The sequence below is a fragment of the Motacilla alba genome, chromosome 19, assembly GCF_015832195.1.
Source record: "Motacilla alba alba isolate MOTALB_02 chromosome 19, Motacilla_alba_V1.0_pri, whole genome shotgun sequence".
Lineage (NCBI taxonomy): Eukaryota > Metazoa > Chordata > Aves > Passeriformes > Motacillidae > Motacilla > Motacilla alba.
In genome coordinates, this window is record NC_052034.1 from 10,512,252 (window position 1) to 10,535,243 (window position 22,992).

Here is a 22,992-nt window from a genome sequence, read left to right on the forward strand (position 1 = left end):
GCCTCCTTTTCTCCAGGCTGAGCCCCTTTCCAGCTCCCTCAGCCCCTCCTGGGGCTCCAGGCCCTTCCTCAGCTTCATTCCCTTCCCTGGACATGCTCCAGCCCCTCAATATCCTTTCTGTAGTGGCGGGCCCAAAACTGCCCCCAGGACTGGAGGTGCCTCAGCAGTGCCAGCACAGAGAGACAGTCACTGCCCTGGTCCTGCTGGTCCCTGGTTCCCAGCTTGCACAGATCCCAGGGCTTGGCCACCTCTCCTGGCTCCTTGTAGAAATGCCCTGGAGTAGTCGGACCTTTGAGCAGCTTGATGGGAGGATCCTGTGCCATGAGCTGCCAGGACTTCAAACCCTGGCAGGAGTCACCACCCCATCCCAGGGGGAGAGAGGACACCAGGTGCAAGGCTGTAGGGCAGCCCCCAGCACCATTGGAGTTTGGAGGGGGGAGAAAGCACTGGATGGGCTGGGTCCCCTCCAGCCATGGAGGACGGGAGCCATAGGCACTACCCAGGTGCAGGGAGTCCAGCCAGCAGAGACCATATCCCCTGTGTTTTGAGGCACAACTCATGGGAAAAGTAACCTGGGGGCTTCAGGTTTGTTTTCTCATCGCATCTTGTGCATTTTCTGAGGTTACTCTGGATCTTGATCAGCAGTTGGGGAAAAAAGTTACGAAAACCATTTCATTGAAAACTGCTTATTTTGCACGACTCGTTATAACTCATCACCTGGGTCCTCAGCCCATGTGTGACTCGCTCCATGTGACAAGATTTCAGTAGACGTCACTCTGAGTCTCCTACTGGTATTTTCTGTGATCTTGAGCAGAAGCCCAAGGGCAGCAGCAGCTCTCCAGCTTCCCAAAGGGCTCTCCAGCCCTGGCACAGCTTCCCAGGGTGGTGGTGGAGTCATCATCCCTGGAGGAAATCAACAGCCCTGTGGATGTGGCCCTTGGGGACGTGGGTCAGTGGTGGCCTTGGCAGTGCTGGGGATAGTTGGGCTCAATGATCTTAGAGGCCTGTCATGGTTTGGCGCTGGCCCAATGCCAGTGCCCCCATGAAAACCTATTCTCCCTGGTATCGACTGTGAGATGCAATCAGAAACAGAGCAAAGCAGGCCTCCACTTGTGAAGAGAGAAAAAAAACCTTTATTATCTTACAACTGTAGTAAAATGAACACACAGAGCAAAATGGAAACCTTTCAAACATTTCTCCTCCCCCCACTCAATTTCCCACAGCATAAAACAAAACCTTAGATTTTTACCAGTCCATCACCCTTCAAATAATCAATTCAGTCCATCTCCACCCTTCCGACAATCACCTCTCATTTCATCAAGGAGAGAGGAGTCCCTCTTGCACCACAGGCTTCCCCTGGAAACACAGCCCAGTCCAGTTGTGTTTCCACGTCACTCAGCACCACCTTCGTGACTTCTTCCTTCCATGTCCAGTGCTCTCACCACTGCACATGGACCAGAGCTGCTTTTAGGGTTCCCTTTTCAAGGATGCTTTGCCCAGTTCCAGGAGAAAACAACAGTCTCTCACCTTTTCGGGACACTAGTCCCCCCCAGATTTCACCCCTGGGGCCGAGGGGTCTCGAGAGCACCATCACCTCCTCACCCGTCGTCTCCGCTCACATCACTCCTTTGGCACCAAGCCATCTCCTCCCCCTAAAATGCAGTCTCTGTATTACAGGAAAAGTTCTGTCCATGGCCATACAAGAAAAGTCCAGCCAAAAGCCACTCCATCATCTCCTCCCACCTAGAATTCTTCTCAACTTCTCTCGGTCATTCTTCACTTGCACAGCTCGCATCACACTTGCGCATTTCCTCTTATTTTATCCCTATCTCTCTTCTCCTTCAGCTCCTGGAGGATCAGCATTTGCAAGGTTTCCATCATCCCACAGAAGTGTTAAAATCACAGTCTCTACTCGTCCCGAACTCCCACGCTGGCTCTGCCGGGCACTCTTCTCGCCGCCCCCCCCCCCTTCTCCTTCTCGGCCAGGCCAGTGCTATCAAATTTCAAGGTAGCACTGGCAGCTCTCTCTCTCTATCTCTCTCTCCTGAGAAAAGGGGGCTGCCCGATGGCTCACAGAGTTCTTCCACCTTTCCACAATCTATGGGGAACTCACTCTTGTCCTGCCGGGGCCAGGGCCCTTCACCTCCCTTCTCTGCCCAAGGCTCCGGCCTACCTCCCTCCGGCCTCGTGCCTTCCCCTCCCCTGCCAAGCCAGCCCGCAGCTGGGCAGGGGAGGTCTGACCTCTCCACCGACCGGAACCAAGAGAGCGTGTTCCCCTGGGAGTTCCTTGCTTTTAACCCCTGTGTTCTCAGAGGCGTATCCATATCCTCGGTGGCCAAACCAGGTGCCAATATTCACATCTGAGCATCTATTGGTTTGACCACCACCACCTCCCAAAAACTCATTTCCTCTCAAACCACGACAAGGCCTTTTCCAAACTAAATGATTTTGTGATTCTGCTGCCCCACGAAACAAATTTGGCAGTGGCCAGGGATCCAGACTCTGGGATCCAAACCCTGGGATCCAAATTCTGGGATCCAAACCCTGAGATCCAAACCCTGTGCTGCCCCATCCCCAGAGAGCTGGGACCAGACACTTTCCACAGTGCCTTCTCCAAGCATTTTCTGGCATTCCCATCTACTCCTTCCCCACATTCCTGTTCAGCATCAGGAATGTGTCCTCTGGCACCTGCTCTTGTCTCAGCCCAACCTCTCCATGCTGCCAGAAGCTTCTTAGGGGGTGGAGATGGCCCAGCAGTGCTTGGTCCTTCTGGCACAATTTGGACACCCCATCCCATCCCATCCCATCCCATCCCATCCCATCCCATCCCATCCCATCCCATCCCATCCCATCCCATCCCATCCATCTTCCCTTCCTCTGAACACTGCCCATCCTGTCCCATCCACTGCTGGACAGTTTCTCATCCACAAACAAACTCCTGATAGTCTGGGTGACTCCCAGGCAGGGAGAACTTCCTGCAGAGCCAGCCATGGGCCATGGGAAAGTGGGAAGTCTGAAAAGATCTGTCCTCTTCCAGGCAGTTGTGTTTCCAAGGCTGCTGGGCCTGAAGGTCCCCTCATGCAAGTAGTGGCCTCCTCACCCTGTGTCCCAACCCTGCTGCCCCAAAAGCCCCAGAAGCTTGTTTGGAGGGTTGAGGTCCTGATCCTGCTTGTCAGAGCTCTGCAGGAGCAGCCCTGGTGCACTGGTGTCCCCAGGGTGGGATCAGCCCCCGAGAACCTGCCAGCACCTCCATCCCGGCCCCAGCTGGCAGAGGGCCTGGGCGGGCAGGGGGGGAAGGCTGCAGGAACTTGATAACAATGTGGTGGGTGGGGACACAGGGCTGGCCCCGGGGAGCCTGAGGACAGCCCTGGTCACATCGGGGTCCCAGGGCTGGCAGCAGCTGAGGGGTGCTGGGCTGGGGGGTGAAGGTTGGGAATTACAAACTGGGGACAGTGTGGCTGGACAGTGTTCAGGCGGAAAGGGACCTGGGGGTGCTGGTCGACAGCCGGTTGAATACAAGCCAGCAATGTGCCCTGGTGGCCAAGAAGGCCAATGGCATCCTGGCCTGCATTAGGAATTGTGTGACCAGCAGGAGCAGGGAGGTCATTCTTCCCCTGTACTTGGCGCAGGTGAGACAGCATCTTGAGAGCTGTGTCCAGTTCTGGGCCCCTCAGTTTGGGAAGGACGTTGAGATGCTTGAGCGTGTCCAGAGGAGGCAACAAGGCTGGTGAGGGGCTTGGAACACAAGCCCTATGAGGAAAATTTGAAGGAGCTGGGGTTGTTTAGCCTGGAGAAGAGGAGGCTTAGAGATGACCTTATTGCTCTCTACAACTTCCTGAAGGGACGTTGTAGACAGGTGGGGGTCGGTCTCTTCCACCGCGCAGCAAGTGACAGAACAAGAGGACACAGTCTCAAGCTACGTCAGGGAAGGTATAGATTGGATATTGGGAAAAAATTTTCACCAAAAGAATAATAAAATACTGGAATTGTCTTCCCAGAGAGGTGGTAGAATCATCATCTCTGGATGTGTTTTTTAAAAAAGTCTGGACATGGCACTTGGTGCTGTAGTCTAGTTGAGGTGTTAGGGCATAGGTTGGACTCGATGATCTTAGAGGTCTCTTCCAACCTCATTATTCTGTGATTCTGTGATTCTGTGATTCTGTGATTCTGTGAATAGGCACAAGCCTGGCTCTGGCAGGGAGGGACCGTGGTGTCATTGTCAAGCAGAAAAAGGGTCCCTGCAGCCTGGGCTGGCTCAGGTGCACCTGCACCAGTGCCCAGCGAGCAGCCTGTGCTCAAGAGATGTGGAAGAGCCAGAGCAGAGGGGTCATGCTCTGCCCAGACACCACCTGCAGGTATCTGTGTCCTGCTCACATGATCCCACGGTTTGAAGCTACAAGGGACTTTCACTGGAGCCTGATGGTCCCTGAGCTGTCTCAGACACCAGAGCTTCTTCCTGAGCCCCTCAGAATGTGTCCCCAAGATTATCCTCACCCTGGTGCCACACTGCCCATGGGTAATAGTTGGCCAAGCAGTCCAGCGGCAGCTGGGAGTGCTTAGCCCTTCACGGGCAAGGGGATGGACTGACACCAGAGAATTGTGGAATCATGGTATGGTTTGTGTTAGAACAGTACTCATCCAGTTCTGTGCCCTGACATGGGCAGGGACATCTCCCACTGTCCCAGGCTGCTCCAAGTCCCATCCAACCTGGCCGTGGATACTTCCAGGGATCCAGGGGCAGCCACAGCTGCTGTGGGCACCCTGTGCCAGGGCCTCAGCACCCTCACAGGGAAGGATTTCTTCCTGACATCCAATCCCAACCTCTCCTCTTTGTTCTCCCCTTGTCCTGTTTTTCTCTACCCATGTTAAAGTCCCTCTCCCTCTATTGTGCTCTCCACGCTCCATCCCTGCTCGGGCTGGTGTGTTCCCACTGCCGCATCTCCACAGCACATCCCGGAAGGATGCCCTGTCCCTGGTGCCGGACGGCGGCCCCCTGGCACCCCGGTGCTCTCCGGGCAGTGTCTGTGGCTGTGCGGCACTGCCTCTTACCTGCTTCTGCAGCCGCAACAGCCGCAGCTTCAGAAGGAGCCCGGCTCCTTCTGTGACCCAGACAGGCCCTGCTGTGAGGGAACACGGGGTCAGGGGCCACAGCAACATCTGGAGGGAGGCGCAGCCCGTTCCACACCCGAGGGGCTCCCCACGGACAGGCAGCACTTGGGGGTCAGGGGTGCCAGGGCTGTGCCCCGGCCCCACGCCGAGCCGTCCCTCAGACACAGCCGCTCCAAGGACTCCTGGCAGCAGCGCACAGCTGGTCACCAGCCACCGGCACATCTGGAGCCGCAGGGCAGCACAGGCAGGACTGTCACTTTGCCAGGGCAGGGCAGGCTGGGGACAGTGGGGGTGTCACTGCACCCCACTAGAGCCACCCCAGGACACACTGCTGTGCCCACCCACTCCCTCAGAGAGAAGGCACACGAGGAGTGGCTAAGGTCACTTGGAATTCTCCAAGTTCAGCTGGAGAAGAGGACATTGAGGTCAGACCTCACCGGGTGCTGCAGCTTCCTCCCAGCGTGCAGCTCCAACCCCTGCTCCCTGTGAGCAGCGACAGGACCCAGAGAATGGCTGGAGCTGTGTCAGGGCTGGGTATCATGTAAAAGTTCTTCGCCCAGAGGGTGCTGGGCACTGCTCAGGCTGCCCAGGGAATGGGCACGGCCCCGAGGCTGCCAGAGCTCTAGGAGCATTTGGACACTGCTCCAGGAATGGCCAGGGTGGGATTGTTGGGGTGTCTGTGCAGGGCCAGGGGTTGGGCTGGATGATCCTTGAGGGTGCCTTCCTACTCGGGATATTCTGTGATTCTCTGAATCTTTGGTTCTACGACTCTTGCTCCAGACCCATAGGATCTTATCCCTTTTCCCCAGAGCTGCAGAGCCTGGCTGAGCAGCAGAGCAGGGCGGGGTGCCATAGGGATGTCACTGCAGCCACCCAGGACAGGGGGAACAGGCTGCCAGCACCTCCTCAGTGCCCACAGGTGTCTCCTGGAGGGACAGATGGGAGGGGTGGGCAGGAACAAGGGACATAAGCAGACTGAGTAGGGAGGAAGCAAGGCATGGGCACAGCTGTTTGGGAAGGGTCAGCTTGAGCAGCCCAGCTCTTGCTGGACCTCGATGTTTGTTTCAGTCATCTCTCTGGACCTCAGGATGCTCCTCTCCTGCAGCCAGTGCACTTTTCATGAGATTCCTGTGTAGTCCTAAGGAAGAAGCCAGGAAGATCCCAGGCAGGCTTTGGAGCATCTCCTGGAGATGGTGACCACAGGATGAGGGGAACCAGCAGAAGGAGGACATGCCCCAGCCCCACTCCTGCCCAACAAATCCATCAGCAGCCCACTAGAGAGTCCCAGCACAGCCCTTGTCTCCACCACCTTTTTTTAGGCACACTGCCCTTCCCCCTTGCCAGGGCCCCCGGCCAAGCAGGGTCTTCCCACACCAGTCTCCACCAGGAGATGGAGCAGATGGCACCTGGATGCTCTCCTGGAGCCTGGAGAGTCCATCAGCAGCTGCTGTCAGTGCCACATGCAGCACTTCTGTGTTAAACAGGCAAAGGCACCGGTTACATTGGAACAGGGCACAGACCCCAAGGTGAAACCAGCCCCTCCCCTGCCCCTGCATTTTTCTCTCCAAGGAATATCTGTCTGCTTTAAAGCAAAGGTTCTCCATCCAGGTGCTTTCCCCAAGCCACTTTGGGCAATTTCCATCCAGCTCCAGCCCAGGGAGGCTACTGCCTGTGCACGTGTTGAATTTTGTGCTGTTCACAGCTGGAGCATCTCCAGAGCATCTGCTGAGCACCAGCCCCTCCCCAGCCAGGGGCGACCACTGCTGCCCACCAACACTCTGGTGAGGGAAGGGGACAGAGGGAGTGGTGTCCCAGGGCTGGAGTCAAAAACATCACTAATGAAGCATCAGTAGCTCATCAGGGGAAAGCGAGGCTGTTCCCAATTAGTTCAGATCTAGATTAGGCAAGAGAGGTGAGTAACAGCGTGGGCTGGACCCATGTAAAGTTGTTGGCTCAACTAAACTAAAAAATAAACTGGAAAAAGGAAAAAAAAAAAAAAAGAAAGAGAATAAATACCATATTCAGGTCTGGTTTGTTTATTTAGAAATAGAGAAAATTAAAACACAAGTACTAGGACAAAATACGCCAGCTCTAAATTCTGCCTGAGATGATGATTTTATTAGCAAAGAATCTGGATCTCAAGTTATGTCTCAAAACAACACAAAACCAGATGCAGAGGTCAATACTCTCCTGCCTAATAACAATGCTTTCAGTGACATCCTTAAGGAAGAGATGGACTCATCAGCATTGTAAGAGACTTTTAAAACAAATTTGGAGAGCAAAACAACAGGATTTCACTCTTAGAATCTGCAGTTCAAGTTGAGACAGAGCATAATGGAAGCTCCATTCCAAATACAATGCCATGACATCATGAAGACTCAACAATCAACATCAGCTGCTTCCCAAGTAGTTTAAAAAACAGAGGTGAAGTCATAACTCATCAGCTAAAGCCATCCCATAAGGAAAACCAGCAGTATTATGAAAAAAGGGGGCTTGAAGTCTCAACCTAAAGCCATTTCCAAGGGGAATAATAGGAAAACTAGTAGGAAATAAAGTAGGTAGAGATAAGACAAATGTCAAAAAAAAAATAAAACTCTTGCAGCAAAATCAAGTCCTGTGGAGAAAACACTCTTGCTACCCACTAAGGAAAAGATATCCTGAAGGTCAGCAGGAGCAGAGCTCAACTTTCCAGGTCTGGAAGAGATTACCCAGCTCCAGAGAATAATGTGGGCATGGCAACATGACAACAGCAACTGACAAAACCCTGGGGAAGTGGTGGAGTTACCATCCCAGGAAATGTTCCCAAAAATGCATGGATGTGGCACTGGGGACACGGTTAGTGGTGGCCTTGGCAGTGCTGGGGGAAAGGTTGGACTCAGTGATGTCAGAGGGCTTTTCCAACCTTAGCAACTCTATGATTTTATGATTAAAAGAAGATACTCAAACAATAAAGCACAAAGACTGTCACAGAAAAGATTAAGAAATCCTGGGAAAAAAACCCAAGTATGGGGGCACTGGGACCAGCTGGCGTCTATTATTTGTCTGAAAGTCTTGTCTTCGTTGCCCTCGTTGGCGTGCAAACCCTGAGTGTTTTGCATTTAATTGCAAAACATTCCAGGAAGTCGTACAAGGGGGTTGCAAAGTGACACCCAGGAATAAAAATGGGGACAGGGAAATGAGACTCTATGTCCATGGAGAGCAGTGGTTCTGCACAGATGTGCTGTGGACAGCTCTGTCATTGTCCGACTGGTGCGAGCGGCCTGCGAGTGCTGTCAGCGGTGCTGCAGCTTGCTTTAACCCAAAACAGCAATTCCAACCCAAAACTGTAATCAGGACATGGCTCATGGCTGACAGAACATCTCACAGGAGGACTCCTTGGCTTTGTGTGCTGTTCTCTGTCCTGGAGGAAAGGTTTATGAGATTCCACCACAAAAAAAAATGACATTATCAGTTCCTGGCATTTGAGATTCCAGAGCAACACGCCACATACCAAGATACCAAGACCTTTTGGAGTTTGGAACAGACGAATATGGCACTAAAACCATGATAAAGACTCCCAGAGGGAGTGGGAACAGAGTATCCACTGCCATGGGAAACCCTCTCTTATCTTTAAAGAAAGCTACAAGTACATGGCATTTGGCATTTTGGAAAGCGTTTATCAGCAATGCTGATGGCAGATAGAAGCTCTTTTAACTATTGAAAGACAAAAGTAAAAAAAACCCCTGATTTGGGCACTTTGTACTTCCAGTCATGTTTTACATGCTCAGCTCTTCAACTCAAGCCCCTGTCCCAGGGGCCTGGCTCTGACAATGCCCTCTCTAATAGGAACACAAATCCCACAGAAACCTTTTCCCACCTTCAAAATACCCCCACTTTGCCTGGGGAGGGAAGGAGAGCCCAGAAGATGGGAGGTGACCCCTGTTCTGGAGGCACCAGGCAGCTGCAGGGCACTGATCTGTGCTTGGCTCCTTTCAGATGCACCAAATTCAGGGCCATGAGACCTGAACATGACTTGGACATCAGGGGCCTGAGAGTGTTGTCCTGTGACCATCGAGCCAGGAATGATCTCTTGGCGTAAGCCCCTCTGCTGGAAAGGCAGCCAGGCTTCCTACGGAGCAGAATCCAATCTGCTCTCTGCAATTAGTTCCAGTCATGGTCAGTGTTGAAATATGTGCTAATCCACACTTGAGCAGGCCTTGCTGTAACTCCCAGCCTTTGGGTCTCGTTATTTTAATTCCTTTGCTAAATAAAAGAGCTCCCCAGTACTTACTTGGTGTTTGGATTTTGCAAGGCTGATGCAATCTCATGTCTGTCCCTCATCCCTTCCTGATGTGTGAAGAAGGGAAATTTTAATGACAGCTAGTGGCTTTCTGAGGGAGCTTTTAAGGATTTGGGCCAGGTCAGAAAGGGCTTGGAGCAACCTGGGCTAGTGGAAGGTGTCCCTGCCCATGGCAGGGGGTTGTAACAAGTTCATCTTTGTTTGGGCACCAGCTGTGGGTGAGGGTCCGTAGTGACACAGGGTCCCCAGGCAGGTGCAAAGGAGAGGGGCTTCATTGCAAAAACCAGGCTTTTTAAGCAGTTAGCTGGTTATCAGTTACATAGCTTTAAATCATAACAAACATAATCCAACCAACCACCATACAACACAATGTGAACATGTAATGGTTATATAACTTGTTTTTCTACCCCTAATTCAATTGTCTCTTTCCCATAGTCCTTTTCTACTTAGCCAAAGTAACAAGCCTGAGTCAGGATTTTACAAGGCTTTCCCTTGGTAAGGTTTTACCTATATGCAATACATCTTTAAGGTTCCTTCCAACCCAAACCATTCTGTGCTTCTGTAATCTTTTTTTTTTTTTTAATTGAGAAAATATGTCATGAAATAAGCTCTACTTGTTTCTCTTCCTAGCCATAAAATTTCTTCAGGGAAGGATGTGAAAAAAGCTTTCATTGGTGCCCACAGCTTTATAAAAGAGATGATCCTGGAGGGAGTCTATTACTCAGACCTCCATTATCTCAGTTAAAATACTGACCCAGCAGGAGACATGCCCTTGGAACTTTGTACATGGAAAAGGGCAGCCCTGTGAGTTCCCTATCACTTCTGATGCAGCATCCTGCTTCTCCCACCCAGCCCAGCCACCTGCCACCTGAGATCCAGCTGCTGCCTCCTGCTCCTCTGTGCGTGGTCCCTTGTGCCTTTGCCATCACAGGAGCCACTTGTACCCCAGGGATGGTCACAGAACTCAGGCCAGGCTCTCTCTCTTCCCAGGACTCTGGTGCCAGTCTCCACTCCAGATCTGTGCATGCATCACTGCTTTTGCAGAGGGGGTTTCCAGGATAAACAGTTGAGATGAACTCATGGAAATCTGGGGCTTGTTAACCCTGGTTAACGACCCCTGGCACGAGCCTGGGCACTGGGAACCCTCCTCAGGGACAGGGTGGGGTTGGGGAGGGCTGCTGGGCACAGGGGCTGCACAGGTGACCGGGCAGAGGGGCTGGCAGGGCTGGACATCCTGTTCTCCAGCCCAATTAACAGCACCTCGGAGAATGAGGTCATTGGAGCGGCCAGACAGTCTGGGAAAACACTTTCACAGCTCCAGGAGGATTTCCTTTTTCCTCTTTTCAATTGTTCCCCTGTGCTGCCTCCCTCTGCTCCCCCCTCTCCATCCATGTCCTCAGGCCTCCTTTGCACTCGGGCAGAGGCAGCTGCTGGATCATGCTCATTCTGTTCCCCCGGGGAGGCAAGAGGGGAAGGGCCCTGCAGAAGGGCCACCAAGCTGCTGGGGGACCCTGGCTGCTGCAAAGGGTTCTGCTCTGCCTTAGCTGGCACGTGGCTGTGAGAAGGAGGGGCCACAGAGCTGCTCCTGGAAGCCTCTGGCCAGCCCCAAGCCTGTCCCACCCCATGGTGGGGTGGCAGGGATGGCAGGTCTGTCCTTTTCATCCTCTTGGTCACCTGTTTGGGACAGTGAAGTCTGCTCAGCATGGCAGGCAGGAGAACCTCTGTATTTTGCCACCAAAAATATGGAAGTCCTTGAAGACAGAAGTCTTCAAAGTATTTATCCAAAAACATTTCTCGCACCAGCTTTTGCCAGGATTGCAATGAGGTTGCCTTTGCTTCCCCACTGTAGCTCCAGACTTGTCTCTCCAGGTCCATCTGTGGGTCCCTCCTGAAGTCACCTCAGGAATCCTGTGACCACAGTTGTTGTTGTCCCCTGGGACCACACTTATCTTCCTGGCTCTCCACACACAGTGATGCTCCCACTCCTTTGCCATCCTCCCCAGCCCCAGAACAGCCCCGAGTCCTCCCTGCTTCACCAAAACCTCCTGAGAGGGACCTCAGAGTTACTCTCCCATGTAACAGTGACCACCACGTCCCCCATCCACACAGGGCAGGGGTTCCCTGCCCTGAGCAGGTGATGGGCAATGCAGGACCAGCCTGGAAGGACAAAAATTTATCTCCCTCCCAGGAGATAAATGGGGTGTTGGGATGGAGGGTGGGAGGGTCAGGGTGTGAGACATGCACTGGGTTGCAGAGCAATACAGCAAGGCTGCCCACGTCCCAAAGAAGGTTCCCTTTGCCCCAGCAGACCAGGATTGGGCACTTGGAAAGAATCCTTGTCTGACCTATCACAAAATTGTCCTTCAGGTTTGAGACATGACACAGCACTCACAAAGCATGGGCTGACTGGTTTTTGGCATGGGAAGGACAATGTTTGGAGAGGCTGTGTGCCTGTGGCTTTCTGAGGAATCAGTCTGGCTTTGGGGCACATCTTCCTTCAGACATTTAAGGGGAACATTGTTTGAACAAGACACCAAATGAGAGGCACCCTCAGGACTTCATGTCTGACACTCACCCTCAGCAGAGAATGCTCGGACACTCCTGGGCCAGGCTGGCCTCGGAGGGGAGATGGGCCTACAGGAGAATCCACACCCCACAGTCACCAACTGATGTTCCACGAAGCATCCATGGGAGGAAGGTCTCCAAATACACTTTTCCAAAGGAACTGCCAGACTTGTCCATGGCTCCACCATGGCCCCAAGCTGTTGCACTCCCAAGCCACTGCTGCCTTATCCTTTCTGTGCTGCAGTGTTTATTCCTGTCAGCTCCCACCAAACCTCCTGGCTTTGGAAACTGCTCCCATGTGCAGCATCACCCTCCCTGGCCTTCTCCACGCTCAGAGCAAGAATTCCAGAGGGACTTTGCCAGGCTGCCGTAGACATGACCTCAGGCCAATGTGCAACTTACTCCAGAGGTGCCTGTTTTCCTCTGTGGGGAATCCACAGACCAGGGATACACAAACCCATCTGATATGTTCAAAGAATTACTGAGCATCTGCAAGGAGAGGGAAAGAAAAACAAACACATGGATAAAAGGATTCCTAGCACATGACAAAGAGGAAAGAAAAGGAGACAGGGATGAATAAGGCCACCCAAGCAGGTCCCAGGCATTTCTGGGAGCCCACCATTTTCTTGATAAGAGGGATCTCAGCTCAAACTGTCCCTGCCTGCCTGTCCCCTCTGTTCCTCCTGCTGGGAACATGCAGTCAGATGGGACACATGGTGCAACTTCACAGAATCATGGAATGGTTTTGGTTGGGATAACCACAAAGATCAACCCATTTTACCCTCTGCCATGGGCAGGGACACCTTCCACTGTCTCAGGTTGCTCCAAGCCCTGATCAACCTGGCCTTGGATGTTTACAGTGATGGGGCATCACCAGTGAAGAGCTTCTTTCTGCAAAGCATGGACATGGCTCCTTAACTCCCAACCCTTGCCCTGACCACTTGGAGCAGCTCATGAATCTGCAGTTCTAAAATGTGCCCCTTTTGCATCCACCCTGAACAATTCCACTTTTCTTTCTTTGCATGAAACACGGCCCAGGGCAGGCTTTTCCTCCAGTTCTTGGGACCAATCCCATCAGTCCTCCAGGGCTCACTCCAGAATTCAGACATTCAGAAGTCTTCTACATCATGTTAGTCAGCTCCTTTTCCCTGCCCCAATATCAAGCACATGGTTTCATCCATCAAAAAAAAAAAAACCATGTGGGCAACCTGTGATCTTCCAGAATAACCAGAGGAGCTGCAGCTTTCACTCTGCCGAAGGAGAGGATGCTGAGACCAGCTCAGATACCTCATTAGATGTTCAGAACTGGTGTACACACTCCATGCTGTAATGCTGAGTGGCCAGGCAGGGATGACACCCAGTTCCTGAACTGTGAACGCCGGGAAGAAGCAGGGATGGGCCTGCTGGTCTCCAGGAAAGCCATGTTTAGCAGCCTGGAGTCCTGCTTGCCCTGGTGGATGTCCCGCTGCAGCTCTGTCTTTCCAGGGAGCACAAATCCTGCTGAGGGAGGAATGGGTTGAGTGGTGTCATCTGCCCTCAGGTGTCCTTATCCCTGGGGTCTGAAGTCACTGCTGTTTGCTGCTGTGAGGATCAGGCCAGCAGAGAGGGATATCTGGCTCACAGGAGAGAGGGATGAGGGAGGATGATCTCCTTGGTCCCCAAGACTAAACCAACAGGAAGCTCTCAAGACTGGTTTTCACTCTGGATGTGATGAGACAAGGAGGTGCAGTTGGGATGGATGAGAACCAGCAGGGAAATGGATCTCTCCAGGGAAGGGAGAGAGGCAGACCTTTCCATGGCTTCAGCCTCTGGACAAATAACAACGGGCCTGAGAAATGTCTGCTTGGGATCCTGTGGCAGATGGGATTACAGGACCTAAATTAGGAATTAAATTACAAGACCAGTGCAGGAAGTAAAACAGAAAGGGAGCAGCACCAGAGGCTCTGGGACATGTGGAGAGCTCAGATGCCCATGTACCACCCCAGGCTAATGTCCTGATCCAGATCCAGGCTCATGTCCATGCAAAGTTCCCTCCACCCAGTTCCCTATGCCCAGGTCCATGCCCAGGTCCAGATCTATGCCCAGGTCCATGCCCAGTTTCCCATGTCCAGGTCCATGCTCATGTCCAGCCACTTCGACCTTATGAAGGTGAGACCACCCAGGGCCGTCTCCTGCGAGGGAGAGCAGGGGGAGGAATCCTGCCTTGATGTGCCAGCACAGGGCACCCCGAGCACACCAGCCCTGGCTGGAATCAGGGCACGGCTGGCACAGAACAGGGACTGAAGCTCAGTGGCTCTTGCTGGGCTCCACAAACATTCTTGCTGTTGAGTCCCAGGCTGAGCTCTCAGGTCAGCGAGTGCCAGGACCATTAATAGTGCAATGACAGTGTTTAAATTGGAGCTGCCACCAGTGCAGACACAATAACTCCTGGTGCCCGAGGAACTGATTAGCAACGGCCCCGGGTTGCATTTTCCATCACCCTCTGCAGAGCCGGGGGGAGAAGGGTGAGAAGTGGACCTCTGGGACTTTGGTCCATCCTGCCATCACCAGGCTCCTCCTGAGGCTGTGCCCTGTCCCATCTCTCTCATGTCCAGCTGCTGGAGCCCCTTGTGCAGAGCTCCAGGGCTGCACTGACACTTATTGTCGAGTGTTTACTGTCATTGCCGGGGAGACATTCGTTCAGATTATGTCAAAACAAAGTTATTCCAAGCTCAATTCTAGAGAAAAATATTATTGTAAGCACTGATTGGCGAGGGGCGGCATGTCCACCGCCAGCAGTCCCAAAGCCCAGGGGGTGGGGGGAGATAGGATCTTTGTTTTCTAGCCGGGCTCCCAGCCAAGAGCAGCCAAAGCCGAGGTAGAAGAGAGATGTTGTGAGGCAGCCAGGAATTCAGGTCAAAGCTTCATTTTCTCCAGAAAAAAAAAAAAAAAAAATCCTTTAAACTGTAAGGAGAAAGTCTTGTTCCAGCCCCAGCCTTGGCCAGAGAGTGTATGTGCCATATTGTCCAGGAATTGAATGTAAGGAATCCAGATATGCCATGTTATCCAAGAATCACATGTAGAAAATCCAGGAGTGACTTGTTATCTAGGAATCACATGCTGGGAAGCCAGACACAGCCTGTTAGACAGTGATTGTATGCAAGGAATCCAGATGTGGCACATCAGCTGGGGGCTGGATGCAAGGAATCCAGATGTGCTGTGTTATCCCAGAGCTGCAGGGAGGGGTGAGAAACAGGCAAACACACAGAGGCTGCACCTACTTTGGGAGTGCAGGTACCCAGTGGGCCCTGGCCTTAGCTCAGGAACAGATGAAAAGCCAAAAGCGGGCTCAAAACCAAGGGCTGCAGTTGGGGACAGGTCAGGGGCAGGCCCACAGGGTGGGAGACCTGGTGGCCAGCGTGGAGCAGGGCAGGGGGGAACTGGCTGGAGGTGGAGGTGGGGCAGAGATCATTTCTGGGGATGGGGGTCAGCATGGGGTCATGTGATGGATGGCCCTTCTCACCCGTGCTGGACAATGGCCCCAGGGCCACCAAGAGGTCCAGGAGGCGCCTTGAGCACAGCTGGCAGAGGGAAGGGGATGCACCAAGGGAAAGAGGAGAAGATGTAAGGGTGTAAATGAGCCCAAAGAGGTGCAAATAAGGACAGCAAAATGCAAACAAAGTCTCAGGAGAAATTCCCAGACGGTGAGATAGAGTGGGCAGTGGACACCTCTCCCGAGGCTGGAAGGGGATGGATGGGATCTGTGGAGCAGCTCCCTGGGGTGGTGCAGGGGACAGAGCTGAGCGCCCCAGCTGGGCAGGGGCCCAGTGCTGCAGCCTGAACCCTGGGGAGCTCAGCCTCAGTGGGTGTCACCGAGACCAGCCGGGGGCCCATCCCAAGCACAGCTCCCTCATCCAGGGACAAGGGCAGGTAGGAAGCTGCCTCCACATGGGTGAGCCAGCACAGGCGCCACCACCAGCCCAGCACCCCAGGAACCCTTCACAAACCTGGGAAGTGCTGGGAGGAAAGGAATCTTCCCCAACACTTGTCCCCTGGGGTGCCCCTAGTTTGGAACTCTTCAGAGACACAGTCCCTTCCAATGCAGCCAGGACATCTTCCCATGAGCTGGGCAGAGCTTCAGAGCTGGTACCATCTCCTGGCACATGAGGCTCATCTGGTCCCATCCCCAAGGGATATAGGAAATAGGAAGTATGGAATAGGGGATGGGCAATAGGTCCATGACCCCCCTGCTGGGGTGATTCAGTGCCAGCCTGAGATCCAGTGCTGTAGATTCAATGCCCATGATCCAGTGCTTCCCATGAAGTGTGCCCTAGACTCAGGTGCACTGTTCTGACACATCCCCGCCCTTCCAGGATGTGGTTTCTCATCTGGTCTCCTCTCAGGATCTATTTGCATCCTGTCCATTGAATGAGTGCCATGGAAACAAAGCTCTGGAGAGCTCTGGGGACTGGCCAAAGCATGAGCTGTTCAAATGGCACCAGGCAAAATGCCCGGCATTATTCCAGCATGGAAATGGCCTCTTCAGAGCCCCCCACCCCACCCCACCCCCCCTTCTCCAGAGCTCCTGCAGTAAGAGGCACCCAGAAGGTGGAGGTGGAACATGCCCGAGCCACAGGGGCGTACAGATTCAGCACATTCTCCCTTGGGTTTGGGGAGGAGGGAGCAGAGGAGGAGGGAGTGGGCAGTGGTGGGACTGCAAGGGTATCCCCAGGCAGAAGGGCAGCAAGCATCCAACTTTATCCAGGGTATCCTGGGAAAAGATCATGATCCTGCCCATGCCATCTTCTGGGTGATTCTGGGCAGGTGGCAGAACATTTTTCACACACAAAGTGAGCTCCTTCTGCAGACACACAGGCGGTGTCAGTGCCACCAGCTGTACCCTCATCCCCAGCACCGTCCGCCACCTGTCTGTATGGTCACCCTTGGTGGCTGAGATCTCCATCCCAACCTCCATTCCTCTGCACTGCCTTGTCCACCTCCTGTACCATATCCAGTGTCCACCCCCATGCTAGTTTCATGGTCCTCTGTGGGTGGCCTGTGGTCTGAGCAGATCTTTGCTGCTGGACATGGAACTGGACCCACTTTCCTGTGAGGACTCTGCTCTTTTCTTAACTTGGTGCCCCCTACCAAAGGAGAAAGCCCGGACAGAAGGGGGCAGCCGGGAGGTGAGGGTCGGGTTCTGCTCCCAGGGAACGGGGACAGGACAAGAGGAAATGGCCTCAGGCTGTGCCAGGGGAGGCTCAGGCTGGATACTGGGGAAAACTTCTTCACAGAAATGGTGATCGGGCATTGGAACTGCCCAGGGCGGTGGGGGAGTCACCACCCCTGGAGGGGTTTAACAGATGTGTCAGTGTGGCCCTTGGGGACATGGGTTATGGTGTCCTTAGAAGTGCCTGGGGAATGGTTGGACTCAATGATCTCAGAGAGCTTTTCCAACCTGAATGATTCAGCGATTCTGAGATTTTAAGCAGTTGTACGTTCTCCTGCTGGTTCTCCACAAGGGCCACAAAGGAATGGGATGAACACCTTGATTTGGTCCTTGCCAGCAAAGTTTACCTGGAGAATGTCTCCTACAACCTTGGCCTAGAGCCTGACCCACAGAAAAACCTTGTGCAGCAGAGTTCCAGGCAGTGGTGAATCCTCCGAGGATCCAGAATCTCCTCCAGTGCCTGGTGACCCTCGAAGAGTGGGAAACTGCAGCTTGTTTCAAGGCTGAGTTTGTCTAAATTAGATTTGCAGCCAGTGGGCCATGGTGTGCATTTGTCAACACTCCCCAAAGCATCCCCCACCAGGAAATATCTTTATGTGCAAGTACCTATAAAAATGGTGACATCACTGCGCAGGCTCCTCGGAGCAAGTGGGACAAACCACGCCCTGCATCCTGCAGCTCATTCCCAGCCCCTGGGACCAGGGTTCATGACAAGTGGACAGCCACGTCCGGCTACACAGCCCCCTCCCTGGGCCATCAAGTCCTGGCTCATGGCAGGTGTCCAAGCCCTCGGCATTGTCCAGTCTTTCCAAGACTTGTTCAATGTCAGTGTCAGCATTTCAGGGACTCTTCCAGCAGCTCATTCCCAGCTCCAGGGTATCAGTGAACTGGGCTTGTTGGTCTGTGGTTGCACAGCCTCCCTTGTTACAGATGTAATTGCTTTACCCCGGTCTCCCTCATTACAGATTTAATTACTTTACCCTGCCAGGATCAAACGTGTCTGCTTTGACCCAGCACAGGGTGGAGTCATTTGTTGAACACTGTTAGGATTAGGCCCCATTTGTTTTACGTAGGGCTGGGATTTGGGTTGGCTTCACTTGGGTGTCCTAAATGTATGTTCTCAAAGGCTTCTAGCTGCCATCAGCCAGTGACAGCTCACTGATTTCTTTCCCCTCCTACCACTAGCAGTTCTGTACATTGCTGGAGGCCTCCCTATTCCTCATCTCCCTGGCGTGCTCCTCCTTCTCCAGCCCAAGCACTGGACCCTTGGGTTTTGACACATACCAGGCTCTCAGCAGAAACCTTCTCTCTGTTGCAGCTGTCTCGTCCAGGACAGATGGGAGTGTCCCATGGGAATCTGCTTGATTTCCCAATCCTGGGTTTTCCATCACCACTCCTGCAGCCTTTTCCTGCCTCTGTCCACAGTCTGCTGCAGCCACTCCCAGGTGGACAGAGCAGCCCAGCCAGGATGCTGGGTGCTCTGCTGGGTCTCAGGCAGATCCCTCCCAAGGCCTTCATGAGTTGCCATCATCCTGCTGTCCCGGATACGCCACCAATATCTCTTTTCCCATCCTATGGCCACTCAGCTCCATACCACATCCTCCTCACCATGTGACACTGCCTGCCAGCATGAGTCACCCCTCAAGAAATCATGGCAGAGGCAGAAGGATGAGGAAGAGGGGAAGGCATGCTGCCCTCTCCAAGGCAGCAAAACAAAGTCAACACTTTGGCCTTCATTCAGCTCCTTGCCTCTTCCCCAGATGCTGGCCAGGCCCCTGCCTGGTTCCCACCTGCTGCAGCATTAGGGCAGCATGGTCCTCCTCCTGCAGCTGCAGGCCACCACACTTACACGTCCAAACCGCCTCTGACAGCCTCTTCCCTGGGAGAATTATTTTGGGCTATGAAATCATGGATTTTGGGGCACTGTTGAGATGTCCTTGAATGAGTCCCAGTTTTTGCTAACACCTCCCACTCTAAATTTACAGTCCCAGTCAGTCACGCCAGCAATTGTTTTGAATTTTAGCAAATTGACCTTTCAGATGTCCAAATAAACACTCTGTTCAGTGATGGCCAAGGTGGGCACAGCTGTGGTGCTCTCTGGTGCCTACAGATCCCCCATCCTGAGCCCAGGAATTCACCTGTCACCAGCAGAGCCCCCTCACTCCTTACCCAGAGCTCTGTGCACAGACCAGTTCTTGTCTGACTTGTAGAAACTTTGGAGAAGTTGTGCTGCTGACTGCACATCACAGCCCTAAAGCCTCTACCCAGCATCTCCAGGGAATGACTTTCCCTCATAGAGCCTTTCCTGCAAGCTGCAATCATATTTCACCTAAATGACCCTGTCTAATGAGAAAAGGGCTCCCTGCAGGGCTGTCTGTGGAATCCAGGACCATTAGCAATGTGTCAGCTCCTGTCCTGCCCCTGGGCTGAGCCAGTGCAGCTCCCTGGGCCGCTGCTGCCTGGGGTCACAGTGCTCATCCAGCCTCTCTTTCAGCTGCTCCAGGCCTTGAACAGCCCCTCCTGGCAATAGCATTTCATTCATTCTTCATCCCATTCTCCCTCCTTGTGAGGCACTTAAAAACTTTACCTTTGAGGCTGGGCTTTTTTATTCATTCTTCCCCTCAGAATCCTTCACCACATTTTTGGCAGCCTTGGGCCCCCGGTTCCTCCCAGCCACCTTCATTCCTGGAGCTGATTTGTTTGTCGAAACTCACGCTGTTTCTGGCCATAGTTTCACTGGACTCAGCTGCCACTACATTTGCAATAAGTGTTGGGCAACAGCACAAGCAGACTTCATGTTTCTAAACCCAGCTATTTTTGGGACTCGTGCATGGTGCTGCTGTGGCTGAGGTCACCATCCCACCTTGTGCACACCCTGGACACACCTCTGCTCCTTCCCATCAGGTGCCCCAAACCTGTGCCAAGGGGCTCAGCTCATCAGCACAGGTCACTCACAGCAGGCACCACCCAGCCTGGGGTAAGCCCTCTGCCCACACCATGCTCCGGGCCCTCCGTGGTCTTCCACAGTGGGATCACTTGTGGGAGGACCATTGACAAGGTTTGGGTGCCACACTGGCACTGGACACACTTTGGAAGTCATGCGGGTCATCCCTGCTCATTAGTCACACCAAGATCTGCTGCTCCAGGAGGTGCCAGTCCAGCACTGGCTGTGTCCCATCCCCATGTGACCCCACTGGTGCATCAGCAGTGGTGTGAACCTGGCTCCAAGCACGTCCCACAGACCATTCTCTCTCAACACACCTCCCACAGCAATGGGATGCCTCCATGGGAATCAGCCAGGGCAGGGGTGTGGACTCAGAGCCTGCCCACGGAGCCACATCTCCAGAATGAGGGTCAACATCAGGCCAAGCTTCCTGCACCCATCACTCCAAATGGGTATTGCTGACTGATGTTCCCACAGGTGGAAGGAGAGAGGCCATAGCATCCCTTGGATCTCCTTCCCCCCAAGGCAGAGGGGATGGGAATGGCCACTGGCTCCAGCTGGTCTCCTCCCAGAGAGCCCTTGTCCCATGGGACAGCCCCTGCCCCTTGAAGATGCTGTCGGACTCGGGCCCTTGGAGGAAGAGCCAGGTCCAGAGGACAAGGTGACCAGGGCTGTCCAGGCTGCAGGGGCGTCCGGGGGGTTCATGGATCCCGACAGACAGCGGTGCCAAGCTGAGCTCCCCATGGATGTGGAGCAGCTCTGCTCCAGGTGTCCACGGTACATCCGGCACGGAGCGGCCCCCGGGCACCGCACGGGATTTCGGAGGTGCCGCCAGGCGCCGGTGACTCATGGAATGAGAACAGGCAGTTCCGCGGGACCGAGGAGCCCGGGGAGACAACAACAGTCTGAGATTTATTCCACAAAGCAGCCTGAAAACAAACCCGAGGAATGTTTATTCTTTGTCCTATGTGGCAGGGAAATAAAGCCTGATTGTCTCTCGCCTGGAAATGCTGGCACCCCCACACGCGGCTCCTCGGCGGAGATAGCGGCCGCAGCTGGACCCTCCCAGCCCTGAGTCAGGGCTGCCTCGCCGTGGTGTGCGCGGCACAGGAGGGAGATTTATGGAGTGACTGAATCCCTGGGCCGGAGCCCTCTGGGAGAGGTCACACCGAGCCGCGGGAGCACCTGCCACAGCCGCGGACACCTGGGCTTTCCTTCTCTCCAGCACAGCCCCCGGGCTACGATGGACACACACGAGGAGAGAGTCGCCAGCCCCTCCCCAGACCTGTTTGTCCCCTCCCTGTGGGGCTGCATCGGTGGCAGAGGAGGGCTGGGATCTGCTGTGAGGCCATTCATGTTGGGTCCACACCTTGCACAGCAGCTGTGCGCTCCCTCGACATTCTCCCCCAGAACCCCACCCTGCCTTCCCCAGCATCCCCAAATACTCTCCTGGCTCCACAGAGGCCAGGCCAGGTGACACTTGGGGTCTCATTGATCAAGCAACACTCAGGCCAGTCTAGATCCTCTGTAAGAGCAGCCAGCAGTGCAGGAGTCACTGGATGAGATGTCAGACACCATGAGGACTAGGACATACCCAGCACTGTGCCAGTCACCCCACAGAGAGCACAGAGGCACCCCAAAACCCGACACCACACCCCATCCAGATGCTCTCTTGTTCCTCCAACACTCCACTTCCAAGAGCTGCCAGCCTCCCTGGGGTGCTGCTCCCGACAGAGCCAGTGCTGAACCATTCCCCAGGGCTGCTCCCTTTCCTGGGAGCAGGAATACCAGCCCTGAGACTGGTGCAGGTGGGAGGGGTGGGGATGGGGCAAACACCGCTGGGAGCAGGGCCACGGGAAGGGCAAGGGGTGGGCAGCACGTGGAGGAGCAGCTCCTCGGGATTCCAGCACATCCCGCGCAGCTGCAGCCGACCCAGGCTGGGAAAGCGAGGGATGGGCTCCCCCGAAGGAGGAGTTGGAGCCACTAAAAGTGGATGGCAGGAAGGTAGAGTCACAAAGCTCCCGGGTAAGGGGACAAAGGACTATGAGCCCCCCAGCAGCCTTAGGATTCCCAGGGGTGGGCAGGGATGAGGGGGTACTGTGGGTAGTGCCAGCCCATGCCCCCACTGCAGCCACCCCCAGCTCATGTTTTCCACATGTCTGGCAGGAGCCCTGCTCTTTGATCCCGCCTTGCAAGTTTTTCCAGCTTTGACCTCAGTCCCACTGCAGAACACACAGCCTCTGCAGGCTTGGGAGGGCTGGAGCCCATCCCGTTCCCTGCCCTGTCTCACAGGGCCCAGCCCTTTACAAATCAAGAACGTTTATTTTTTTTTTTTTTAATTTAATGAAACAAAAACCCCCTCACATACAGTTAGGGAAGCCCTGAGACAACAAACAAACATGAGTGTGATACTGAGCTTCAAAAGGGCAGGAAGAACCAGTCTGTGCCTCATAAAATAATGAGTATTAGGAAAAGATCCTTAAATACCACAGATAAAAAAAGCAAAAGCATCTGGCACAGACCATTTGCAAAGAACATCTCTTGCCTGAGAAACTTAATTGTTTTGTCAGGAAGAATTACTGGAAGAGGCCAATTAGAGCTGGATTTCAGTTCAGTGCCTGGCCTGATGGCCCCAAAGATTAGCACCCACATGCATATCTCAGTGTCCTGAGCAGTGTCACACCAGCTCTGGAGCAATGCCTGGGAACTGCCAGCGACACAGGGATGTGTCCTGGTTTGTGTAACCACCAGCCATCCTAGGAGAGGGTCAGGGTCCATTACCAAACCCTGGGGATAATGGAACCAGAGGGGCTGGGCTGTGATGAACAGGGAGATGTGAGAGCAGCAAAGTGAAGCCCTTGAATCCTGGGATCCCAAGGCTGGTCT

The 22,992-nt window shown here is 53.9% G+C and overlaps 1 protein-coding gene across 1 annotated transcript in view; it reads right to left on the minus strand.

The window, feature by feature from the left end:
- The window catches only part of ELN (elastin), a 122,118-nt gene that overhangs the window by 88,269 nt on the left and 10,857 nt on the right, over positions 1-22,992 (minus strand). Inside the window, exon 3 of the mRNA XM_038158450.1 lies at positions 5,050-5,120. Coding sequence (XP_038014378.1) covers positions 5,050-5,120 — 71 coding nt within the window. The remainder of the gene's footprint in view (positions 1-5,049; positions 5,121-22,992) is intronic.